This window comes from Pseudophryne corroboree, chromosome 8 (assembly GCF_028390025.1).
Source record: "Pseudophryne corroboree isolate aPseCor3 chromosome 8, aPseCor3.hap2, whole genome shotgun sequence".
Classification (NCBI taxonomy): Eukaryota; Metazoa; Chordata; class Amphibia; order Anura; family Myobatrachidae; genus Pseudophryne; species Pseudophryne corroboree.
In genome coordinates this window covers 245,172,827-245,185,462 of record NC_086451.1, presented here as the reverse complement: position 1 = coordinate 245,185,462, position 12,636 = coordinate 245,172,827, and the positions used below count along the sequence as shown (strand labels likewise).

The following is a 12,636-nucleotide window of genomic DNA, read 5'->3' as shown; positions in this document are numbered from 1 at the left end:
CGTGCCAAAACGCCTTATTTCGTCCGACAGAGGCAGTCTTGTCTTTTAACCCTAAATACCGGATACATCCATGAGTGGATGGCTGGAAACCCGGCAAATGTAACGTGTAAAGGCGCGCTTCCACAATCGGAAATTCGAGATGGGCTGAGAGCCCGTCAAGCCACTGGCTTGTTGTGACTTTAGCGCCCTGGCGTTACAAGGCGCGACTGTTTTTGTACCACCGCCTTGAAAAGACTGAAGTCTAAAAGCTTTAAACGCCGGACCAGAGTATTTCTGATATCGGAGGCATTTTGTCAAATTTAGGACCAAACAACTTCTGGCCTTGTAGTGTTGAAACTAGCGACTATGAAAAACGAGAAGCAAGGTAACAGGAGGCAGCAGACGCTGTACCGAGATACTCAGCAGTTTCTCATTAACAATAAGTATAACGTGATCGTCATTGTTTCCATACACATAACGCCCCAGTGACCCAAATGTATCTTGGGTCTTTATAAGGTTTGGCACAGACGAATTCACCAATGGGGGATTCTCCAATTTAGATGTCACTGCGTGGACACTGGTAAATAGCCTTAAAAGGCTAAGTAAGAAACCCATTGAAGATCTGTCGTTTAGTAAATACGACGGATTAGATGTTAGAGGCTCCTTATTCTCTGTAAATTTCAGAGACTGACTCACTGGTCATTAGCAATGTGCCCTCCTCACTCGTATTTAGCGCTGTGAGATTTGACATAGAATTGTCAGGTCTGCCACATAGAAGAAATGTGAAAATTAAAAGATCAGTTAAATTAACACCCTCCGTAATAGCTGGCGGAGTAACTTTTGAGACTCTGATCTTACCGCTCCTGTCGAGCAGAGTCAATTTGAATTGCCAATGCTTAACATAGGATCTGGGAATGAACCGGCTTCCTGAAAACCTACAAAACATAGTGAACATGTGGTAGATTTATGTCCAGACATTGTTTAAAAGCCTTTTTAGTCTGTGCTGGAGCCTTACTCCTTATGCCGACAGACAACACAATAGCCAAAGGACAGACACTTGCACGACTCAGTAAAATTATTATCTTAAGGTGTGTAATATATATCTATCTACTTATGGCCGAAATGCAGTTCACATGGGCAGCCTATGTGAAACCTGAACCAAAATTCCCACTAACACCCCTGCGCCTCCGGTGGCGTAGAGATGTAGGGCAGGAATGTTCTGGAATTACAAACTGGAAGAAACAGGAAGCATGGTTAAAATGGCCCCCATGCCATGCTGACACTGATAATCACAGGACAAGTTACAATTGCTTCAGTGTTAATATAGGCTCAATAGCCTATTATACAGTGATAATCACAGGCAGGGTACAATACATGCTCTAGTGTTAATATAGGCTCAATAGCCTATTATACAGTGAAAATCCCAGGCAGTTTACAATACAAGCCTCCAGTGTTAATATAGGCTCAATAGCCTATTAAACAGTGAAAATAACAGGCAGTTTACAATACAAGCCTCCAGTGTTAATATAGGCTCAATAGCCTATTATACAGTGAAAATCACAGGCAGTTTACAATACATGCCTCCAGTGTTAATATGGGCTCAATAGCCTATTATACAGTGATAATCACAGGCAGGCCACCATACATGTTGTAGTATTAATATAGGCTCAATAGTCTATCACCCAGTGAAAATCACAGGCTACAATACATCCAATATTAATATAGGCTCAATAGCCTATCATACATTAACTCTGCCTTTTATATAGGTATGGCAGCCCTTTACATACCCTTGCCGCTGTAATCAGCCAGATTACACCCCCCCCCCTTCACTCCCTGTAGCGCTGTTTCTCAGCGGGGAGCGCCGGAAAGGCTTTGCAGGGAGGCGAGGGACAACTCTTGCTGAGCAGCGGAGGTCGGCTGCCCGGAGCGGCGCGGTTCTCACCCTCTCAGCGCTGTACAGCAGTGACTGGGCGGCCGGACGGAGCGGCTGGGGCGGCCGGACGGCGGCATTACAACACTGACACACACAGCGGGGCGGCAGCCTGCGCTGACCGCCCCGTTTCCCCAGCCTACCTTGTTGTAGGGAGGCTGCGACGGCTCTGTAATCTTCCGGTCATGGCTGAGACGGGCTTCTATTTGTAAGCTCCGTTCAGCTCTCCAGGTCATGGCTGAGACGGGGCTTCTATGTGTAAGCTCCGTCCAGCTGTTGCAGGAGCAGAGGGCTGCCTGTGGCTGTGAGGGTGCTCTTTGTGAGGACCGACACGCCATGCGCTGCCCGTGCAGCGGCACTATCCCGGACCCATGTTTTTCCAGAAACTGGGAAGGGATGTGCTATTGTAAAAAGTAAAAATGAAAAATTAATAAAATCTTCCACAAAGTGTGGGAACTTCCCACAAGCCTTGTTAGTGCTGTGAGCACAGAAAAAACACTGAGGTAGTACACTGAGGTACTCGGGGATATGGAGGGGTGGAGAGTTCTAAATTTAAATATTCAGTGCCTTTGTTCCCGCTAAGCCGTCCATATCCCAAGAGTACTCCAGTGACCCCTAGTGGATGAAAAAGAAATAATTTTGCATCAAAACAAAACGCAAGCATTCACAAATGAAATCTACCAAAGGAATATTTAGTTCAGGATCACCTAAAAGTGCGTTTCTCACACTATCAATTCCCTTAGAGTGAGAATGGTGGTATACAACGACTGTACGTCTACAGTACACCACAAATAATGTCTCTCCCACTTTAAATTTTCTAGAATTTGAAGAACATGGGTGGAATTTCGTATATGGGATGCAAGATTTGAAACAAACTTCTTTATATAAATGTCCACACATTTATACACTCGGGTGGTCAAAGATCCTATACTCGCTATTACAGGACGTCCGGGTGGTCTAACAAGGTTTTTGTGCAGTTTAGGTATATGATAAAAACATGACAATTTTAGGATGTTTATTATATAGATAATTGTATTCCTCTTTTGATATACATTTATTCTCCACCCCTATATCAAGTAGTGACTTCAATTCCACTATGAAGCTCGCGGTGGGATCTCCACTAAGTTTCTGATAGGAGGCGCCAGCCTGTGTGCCTCTTCAATATAATAAGATCGATCTAACACAATACCACCCCTCCCCACCTTGTCCGCACTTTTAATTACAATCTCTGAATTATTAGAAAGATCCTTTAATTGTTTGTGCAAACATTTCTACATAGGGACCCTTGGATTCCAAGGGGAAGAAAGTAGATTTGGGTTTCAGACCTGAAGAATTTTTAAGATTTGTCTCACTAGACCAGTTTCTTACAGGAGCATCACCTTTACGTAAAAAGTGCCTTTTAAGCGTTAGATTCCTAACGTATAGATTCAAGTCAATATATAGATTTGTTTTATTAACATGACATGATGGAGCATAAGAAAGCCCCTTTTTCAAAACGTCTTTTTCTATAGCCTTTAACTCTACTTTGGACAAATTACATATCTCAACATCCTGATTAATTACTGCATATTCCGTTTTTTGGATCTCTTGTTGCCACCTCCTGTTCCTCTCCTTCCTCTAGACATCTTTTTTGACCTGTTGGGGTGTGTACCCCCATAATGTGGTATCTCTCTAGTCTGTTGTTTAGCCTTGGTGGCTGCTGGCGTTCCTGAAAATCTGTGTAATCATTGGTCTGATCATTCCTATTTGATGCCAGACGTTTATACCTATTCCTATGGACAAACCCATTGGAATTGTATGTAGCCTCGACTGTAGGGAATTTTGGTTTTATTCAGATATTGCCGTTGTTTCGGCTTAACCTGCTGCCAGCTTGTTTCTAACCTGGTGTTTGAGTATCTCCCGCCTCCTTTTATCCTATGATGTTCTATGGGAGCAGTTCCATAAGGTTTTCTTACCACATGTTCATTCTGAATATGATTGTCTCGGGTGGATTTACTTCGGTTCCTAGTTTCATTTCTAACTGTATGCCAGTTTCTAACCTGATTTTTTTTAAATAATCACATTTTCTCTCTAGCAAATATTGTACTTTGTTTCCATAATCTTTTCCTCCATATTATTCACTTTATCGATTTCATTTTTAACGGTTTGTAATTTAACCATCAACTGGGCGTCACCTAATAAAGTGAGCCCTTTTTCCTTTCTTTTACATTTTTTTTTTTTCCTCAAAGACCAGTGGAATCTGGTGACGCTGAGGAACTCTGGAGCTGCTGAGCTCGTAGCCGCCGGCGTGTGTGATCTTGCTCGCGACTTCCAGGAAATGTAGCCATAGGCGGGTTGAGGATTCCGGTACGGCCGAAGGGCGGCAGTTCCAGCTTTGCCCGGTGATCTATTGTGGAATCATGTGGTAACCAGCCCACACTGGTTACCAGTTGGTACGAGTGTAATTTTACTATTTGTCCACTGTATTGTGTCATTTTAAGTAAAAAACTTTTATGCACTATGGAGCGCCCCCTATATATGCTTTATTGACAGACAATAAATATATATATATATATATATATATATATATATATTATGCAGCAAAAAGAAGAAATCCATCCCCTACATTGAACCTGTTCATCCCATAAAATGAGGAACAGACTGAGATTAATGTTACTGGACAACTTATTGAAGTAATTGGAAGACATGTATAAGATAAGTACAGATTTATACAACTGTTAGTACTTTGCTGAACTTACATAAACAATCTACAGGGTACTTACATTTGCCCACATCTGCAATGTCGGAGGGTCAATTTTGTAAAGTTGGTTGAAGTTGCAGTACACTACAGCGTCTTCCGGCAGGCCATACTGTGATCGTGTGGTTACAATGATCGTACGAGGAACCTCTTCACCTGTTGCGGCTTTATTATTTATCTGGGGAGGGGAAAAAGTATACAAGTTGTTCTGCGCAGCTTGAAAAGAAATATTGAAACTAACATTACACACTTAAAAAGGGAATATTTCCCAATAAGTGCTGCATCTAAGTCCCAGGTATACGAGTTTACCAACACACCTGTGTTGTTGCCAGCCCATTGCTAATATTAAACCCATTAATAGTTATCTGGATTTGTCCTCGATTGATCATTTCAATGATGGCTTCAGCAATTGTATTCATTGGAATAACTGGCATGTTCAGTGCAGAGTTACTGTCGGCGCTATCTGCACTCTCCGCACCTTTCATCTGCAAGAGAAAAGGAGCTTTCAAAAATTTTGGTTAACTATTAAAAAAAACAAAAAAACACACTTAGGAATAATTCCATCTTTCTATTGGCTTGGAAAACCTTACTGGAGTAACTACTGATTTCAATTTGCCATCTCAAATAAACCTGTGATTGCTACCTGAAACAACTGTTCTCACATGACTTGTATATTCATGTATCTTTTGTTTTATAGCAAGTCTGGTGCCAAGGGTTTACAAAAACAAAATTCTTATATTTGTGTTAAATCCTTTTCCCAAGAACATAAGGAAACACTGGAATCTCGAAGGGGTATCGGGGCTCAGCTCTAAGGGCATGCACTTGTATTTCTATGCCAAGTCTATAACGCCTCCTCTATACCCTTGAGTAAACAAAATTTCCCACTGCGACATAATATAAGAGAGTTAAAATGTAAAAAAGGTGTGCTCCCAAGAGGAGTCAAAAAAGGGATTCAACCCAGATGGAGAAAAAAATTAAAATCACATTTCATTTCAACATGTGCGCGTGACACTAGAAACCGCGGAGATGTCCCAAAACTGCTTGTATGAGTAAGTGCATTGAAAAGTACTGCCCAAGCACCTGTCATCCAAAACCACTGTCCTTTGTCTCAAACATACTGAACTTCTAAAATATTGCGACTATGGACTAAATTGCTTCCTGACACAGCTGCTTTGTCAAGGCACTGTGCCGTAACATCCATAAGGCACATACTTCCATGCTTCCATTTAGACCCAACAATTTCTGAATTAATTCATTTAGCAATAGCTTGCTTTGACACAGGCCAACCTCTACTTTGGACATCAGAGAACGAAAATATTGACCACTTTGTGACCATGAAGTCCTAGTTTCAGATCCTCAGTGCCCTGACATTAAAAAAGAGTGAAGCAATACCTTTTCTTGCAGAGCTCTACCAATCTAAAGGTCAGAAATACAAAATTCTGTTTTAAAAAGACACTTAGCAACCACTTTGAGATGAAAAGAGGTTTTAACCTGATGACCAGCCTCATTCTTATAGAATAAAACTATTTGAGACCATTAAAAATAGAACCCCAGATCTGTAAACCTCCAAAAGATAAGTGGTGCTTCTAAGTAAGCAATTTCAAATTCACCAATTCCAAGGTTAAAAAGGAGGATGTTTTAAGGTGGATATGATATCAGGTAGCTTCAGGCATTGAATGTGAAATCCCTTATATTCCTTATACTGGACCATTAATGGAGCATTGGGACTGACTTTAAACTTTGTACTCAGAAGGTACTGTTTGAGAAGAAAGGCTATAAACACTAATCTTCTTTCAGCACATTAAGAATTTTGACTCCTCTGGATTCCAAAGATCCTTAAACAGTTTGACCACCTTCCATCTCTAAAGGCTGGCATCTGTTGTCCCGATTATCCAATCAAATATGGTGAAATGGTGATGAGGCTTGTTCCATTTTGACATGAGATCAAAATTACCAAGTGGAAATATTCAAAAGTAACAGTGTTCCACATGAGGTACTGGTCTTCTAACGTCATCAGAGGTTCAAACCAGAAGGACTGTAAAAATTCCAACACTACATTCAAATCCCAAGGTGCGGTGGGTGGCACAAAAGGAGGTTGTATGTGAAGTATAGGAAACGTCCCAAGTGGAACTCCGCAGGCGGATAGGTGCGGTACTCGCACCAAGAGACATATCTTCTTCAGATATGAGGAAAGTGTTTTGACGTCACAGGTTTCCTGGCCTGAACCATGGTAGCAATAACCTTTTTGGAAAGGCCCTTGTAAGCTAGGATGTTCCGCTCAACCTCCATGCCGTCTAACGAAGTTGCCGTAAATCCGGGTAGACGAACGGTCCTTGTTGAAGAAGATCTCTTCTCAGTGGCAGAGGCCAAGTGTCTTCGATGGACATGTCTAGAAGATCCACGCACCATGCCCTACGAGGCAAACCCGGGGCAATCAGAATTGCCTGGACTCCTTGATTCCTGATTTGCTTTAGCACCCTTGGTAGCAATGGAATCGGAGGAAATAGGTAGACCAGCCAGTAAGGCCAAGGTGATGTCCATTCATCTACTGCCCTTGCCTGAGGGTCCCTGGTTCGTGAGCAAATACCAGCAAAGCTTCTTATTGAGTCGAGAAGGCATCATGTCTATTTGCGGGCGGCCCCACCAGTCGATGATCTGCTGAAATACCTGATGGTGGAGCCCCCACTCTCCCGGGTGGTGATCGTGATGACTCAGGAAGTCTGTTTACCAGTTGTCTACTCTCGGAATGAAGATTGCAGACATTGCTCTTGCATTTCTTTCTGCCCAGAGGATTATCTGTGACACCTCTCGCATGAATGCCTTGCTTTTTGGCCCTCCTTGCCAATTGATGTACGCCACTACCGTGGCGTTGACCGACTGAACCTGGATCGCGTAATCCCCGAGGAGAGGCCTGAATCAGAGCATTGTAGATCGCCCGAAGTTCCAAAATGTTGATCGGAAGTAGGGCTTCATGGGCTGACCACCTGCCCTGGTACTGAGCCACCTGGGTGACAGCTCCCCATCCTCTCAGACTTGCATCCGTCGTGAGGAGTATCCAACCCTGAATACCGAAACTTTGACTTTCCAGGAGGTTGGAGGATTGCAGCCACCACAGGAGGTAAATCCCGGCCTGAGGTGACAGCCGTATTATCCGGTGTATGTGAAGATGTAATCCGGACCACTTGCTCAGAAGATCCAATTGAAATGTTCTGGCATGGAACCTTCCATACTGTATGAGGCTACCATCTTCCCCAACAATCTTATGCAACGATGGACAGATATTCGAGTAGGCCGGAGAACCATTCGGACTATCTCCTGAAGTGTTCTCACTTTGTCCTCTGGGAGGAACAATTTTTTGGGCCACAGTATGCAGCAACATTCCCAGGAACAGGAGCCGCTGAGTTAGCTCCAGGTGGGACTTTTGTCTTTAGCAGGGCCCTCGGCTTACGCTGCGACGGTTGTTAGTGTCGTTGCAGCTGAGAGTGGAATAGTTTACGTATTAGAAAGTTTAAAACTAAAGACTCTACCGGTGTGAAATTCCTGAGTAAGTTATCATTGTGGCAATTAAACAGAAATAGCTTTGCATAGAAAGCGTTTATTTGGATTTAATATAACCTTATTTCCTGATATATTCAGGACTGGTGTAACACTGAAGAAAGTGTAAATTATGAGACACATGCTGCCTACTGTTATGATTTGAACCATACATTCTAGAATAGTGAGCGCTGTGGCTGCTCAGACAGTGTTATTGTGAAACAGATTTCGCCGCCTCACGTTCTTTTCCGTGCAGCGGACAAATGTGATCTGAAATCAGCTATCACACCTGCCAATATCGTTTAACCACTTAACTGGCATGGTCAGATCACATGCAATTGCGCCGCCCCACTGTGTCCCCCGGTTTTTGACAAGGAGATCCAGTCTGCAGATGTGCATAATGTAATATGCAAATATTAAAAAAAAAAAAGAATAATAATAATACTTTTTAAACTATATTAAATTTAAAAAAAATGAAAATATCAACGTTATCAACGGTTTTTAAGGGGAAAATAGTTAAGTGGTTAAGGAGAAACAGGATAGAGGTCCTTATGTAGACCCGTATGTACAAATTACAGTGTGTAAGTGTATGCACCGCTATTGCAAAACGTGTCCCACACTCAGCGCAGTGGCAGCGTGAGCTGACCGGCCGCTGAGTGATCCTGGGCCGCGGAAAGAGGCGCTGGGCAGCTGGCTGAACCAGAGCGCCTGCATATTCATCATCATCCCCACCCAGCACGGCGACGGCAGTGGGAGCTGACCGCCCACTGTGCGATCCTGGGCAGCGGAGAGGGGCGACGGACAGCTGGCTGAACCGGAGCCCCTACATATAGTCATCACCCCACCCAGCACGGCGGGAGCTGGCCACTCGCTGATTGCCACGGCTGTACTGATGCAGTGGGGAGCGGAGAGGGGTGCCGGGCAGCCACTGAACGGTAGTCCCTCCTTAGAACAGCACCATGTGGGGAGCGGAGCCGCGTGCATCTATGCCCCTGTTCCATGTGGGGAATAAAGCTAACAACCTCCCCCACCTCCAGTGCGGAGGCAGCATGAGCTGCCCGCCGCCATATACACCTGACACACAGAGCAGCGGCAGCGTGAGCTGACCTCCCACTCAGTCCCTGTCCTGGAGTCCGGAGCACCGACGGGGCTTCTCTCTGTAAGCGCTGTCCTGCTCTCTTAGCCAAGGCTGGAATCAGCGTCTGCTGATGAAGGTCTATGGCGGGACTTCTTGAATAAATGCCGACAAGCCTTTGCTGCTTGTAGCAGCACACACAGACCCGGACCCAAGCTTCTTAATAAACTGGGAAGGGCTGTGGTTAAAAATAAAAAAGTTAAAATTAAAAAAACAAAAATGCTGGAGCTTCAGTCCAGAATGTGCGATGTGAAGGCACAAAAAACACTGAGGCACTTGGGAGTATGGAGGGGGAAGAAGGGTTACACATTTAAATATTTAAATGTGCCTATACCGGCTAACGCCCGTCCATATCCGAAGAGTATTCCAGTGACCCCTAGTAGATTAAAAAGAAAGTAGTAATAGTTGTAGCAGTTAAACAATAACTATATACAAGTATTGCAGACAATCCGCACTTGGGATGGGCGCCAAGCATCCATTACGGACTACGAGAAATAGAATTACCGGTGAGTAAATTCTTATTTTCTCTGACGTCCTAAGTGGATGCTGGGACTCCGTAAGGACCATGGGGATTATACCAAAGCTCCCAAACGGGCGGGAGAGTGCGGATGACTCTGCAGCACCGAATGGGCAAACTCTAGGTCCTCCTCAGCCAGGGTGTCAAACTTGTAGAATTTTGCAAATGTGTTTGACCCCGACCAAGTAGCTGCTCGGCAAAGTTGTAGAGCCGAGACCCCTCGGGCAGCCGTCCAAGAAGAGCCCACCTTCCTCGTGGAATGGGCTTTCACTGATTTAGGATGCGGCAGTCCAGCCGCAGAATGTGCAAGCTGACTCGTACTACAGATCCAGCGAGCAATAGTCTGCTTTGAAGCAGGTGCACCCAACTTGTTGGGCGCATACAGGATAAATAGCGAGTCAGTCTTTCGGACTCCAGCTGTCCTGGAAACATAGATTTTCAGGGCCCTGACTACGTCCAACAACTTGGAAGCCTCCAAGTCTTTAGTAGCCGCAGGCACCACGATAGGTTGGTTCAGATGAAAAGCAGATACCACCTTAGGAAGAAATTGGGGACGAGTCCTCAATTTTGCCCTATCCATATGGAAAATCAGATAAGGGCTTTTACATGACAAAGCCGCCAATTCTGATACACGCCTGGCCGAAGCCAAGGCCAACAACATGACCACTTTCCACGTGAGATATTTCAAATCCACGGTTTTTAGTGGCTCAAACCAATGTGACTTTAGGAAATCCAACACCACGTTGAGATCCCAAGGTGCCACTGGAGGCACAAAAGGGGGCTGAATATGCAGCACTCCCTTAACAAAAGTCTGAACTTCAGGTAGTGAAGCCAGTTCTCTCTGGAAGAAAATCGATAGAGCCGAAATCTGGACCTTAATGGAACCCAATTTTAGGCCCATAGTCACCCCTGACTGTAGGAAGTGCAGAAATCGACCTAGCTGAAATTCCTCCGTTGGGGCCTTCCTGGCCTCACACCACGCAACATATTTTCGCCAAATGCTGTGATAATGGTTTGCGGTAACTTCTTTCCTAGCTTTAATCAGCGTAGGAATGACTTCCTCCGGAATGCCCTTTTCCTGCAGGATCCGGTGTTCAACCGCCATGCCGTCAAACGCAGCTGCGGTAAGTCTTGGAACAGACAGGGCCCCTGCTGCAGCAGGTCCTGTCTGAGCGGCAGAGGCCATGGGTCCTCTCAGATCATTTCTTGAAGTTCCGGGTACCAGGCTCTTCTTGGCCAATCCGGAACAATGAGTATAGTTTTTACTCCTCTTCGCCTTATTATCCTCAGTACCTTTGGTATGAGAGGAAGAGGAGGGAACACATAAACCGACCGGTACACCCACGGTGTCACTAGAGCGTCCACAGCTATCGCCTACGGGTCTCTTGACCTGGCGCAATACTTTTCTAGCTTTTTGTTGAGGCGGGACGCCATCATGTCCACCTGTGGCCTTTCCCAACGGTTTACAATCATTTGGAAGACTTCTGGATTAAGTCCCCACTCTCCCGGGTGGAGGTCGCGCCTGCTGAGGAAGTCTGCTTCCCAGTTGTCCACTCCCGGAATGAACACTGCTGACAGTGCTAACACGTGATTTTCCGCCCATCGGAGAATCCTTGTGGCCTCTGCCATCGCCGTCCTGCTTCTCGTGCCGCCCTGTCGGTTTACATGGGCGACCGCCGTGATGTTGTCTGACTGGATCAGTACCGGCTGGTTTTGAAGCAGGGGTTTTGCCAGACTTAGGGCATTGTAAATGGCCCTTAGTTCCAGAATATTTATGTGCAGGGAAGACTCCTGACTTGACCATAGTCCTTGGAAGTTTCTTCCCTGTGTGACTGCCCCCCAGCCTCGAAGGCTGGCATCCGTGGTCACCAGGACCCAGTCCTGTATGCCGAATCTGCGGCCCTCTTGAAGATGAGCACTCTGCAGCCACCACAGCAGAGACACCCTTGTCCTTGTAAACAGGGTTATCAGCCGATGCATCTGAAGATGCGATCCGGACCACTTGTCCAACAGGTCCCACTGAAAGGTTCTTGCATGGAACCTGCCAAATGGAATTGCTTCGTAGGAAGCTACCATCTTTCCCAGGATCCGCGTGCAGTGATGCACCGACACCCGTTTTGGTTTTAGGAGGCCTCTGACTAGAGATGACCGCTCCTTGGCCTTCTCCTCCGGGAGAAACACTTTTTTTCTGTTCTGTGTCCAGAACCATCCCCAGGAACAGTAGACGTGTCGTAGGGACCAGCTGTGACTTTGGAATATTTAGAATCCAGCCGTGCTGTTGTAGCACCTCCCGAGATAGTGCTACCCCGACCAACAACTGCTCCCTGGACCTCGCCTTTATCAGGAGACCGTCCAAGTACGGGATAATTAAAACTCCCTTCTTTCGAAGGAGTATCATCATTTCGGCCATTACCTTGGTAAAGACCCTCGGAGCCGTGGATAGACCGAACGGCAACGTCTGGAATTGGTAACGACAATCCTGTACCACAAATCTGAGGTACTCCTGGTGAGGATGGTAAATGGGGACATGCAGGTAAGCATCCTTGATGTCCAGTGATACCATGTAATCCCCCTCGTCCAGGCTTGCAATAACCGCCCTGAGCGATTCCATCTTGAACTTGAATTTTTTTATATATGTGTTCAAGGATTTCAAATTTAAAACGGGTCTCACCGAACCGTCCGGTTTCGGTACCACAAACATTGTGGAATAGTAACCCCGTCCTTGTTGAAGTAGGGGCACCTTTACTATTACCTGTTGTGAATACAGCTTGTGAATTGCCTGTAACACTGCCTCCCTGCCTGAG

General features: G+C 45.4%; 1 protein-coding gene across 5 annotated transcripts in view; it reads right to left on the bottom strand.

The window, feature by feature from the left end:
• Window positions 1-12,636, bottom strand: part of OGT (O-linked N-acetylglucosamine (GlcNAc) transferase) — a 430,584-nt gene that overhangs the window by 17,707 nt on the left and 400,241 nt on the right. For all 5 annotated transcript variants that reach the window (XM_063937159.1, XM_063937158.1, XM_063937156.1 and 2 more), the window contains 2 exons: window positions 4,964-5,131; window positions 4,672-4,824 (listed from right to left, as the gene is read on the bottom strand). In XM_063937159.1, coding sequence (XP_063793229.1) covers window positions 4,672-4,824; window positions 4,964-5,131 — 321 coding nt within the window. The remainder of the gene's footprint in view (window positions 1-4,671; window positions 4,825-4,963; window positions 5,132-12,636) is intronic.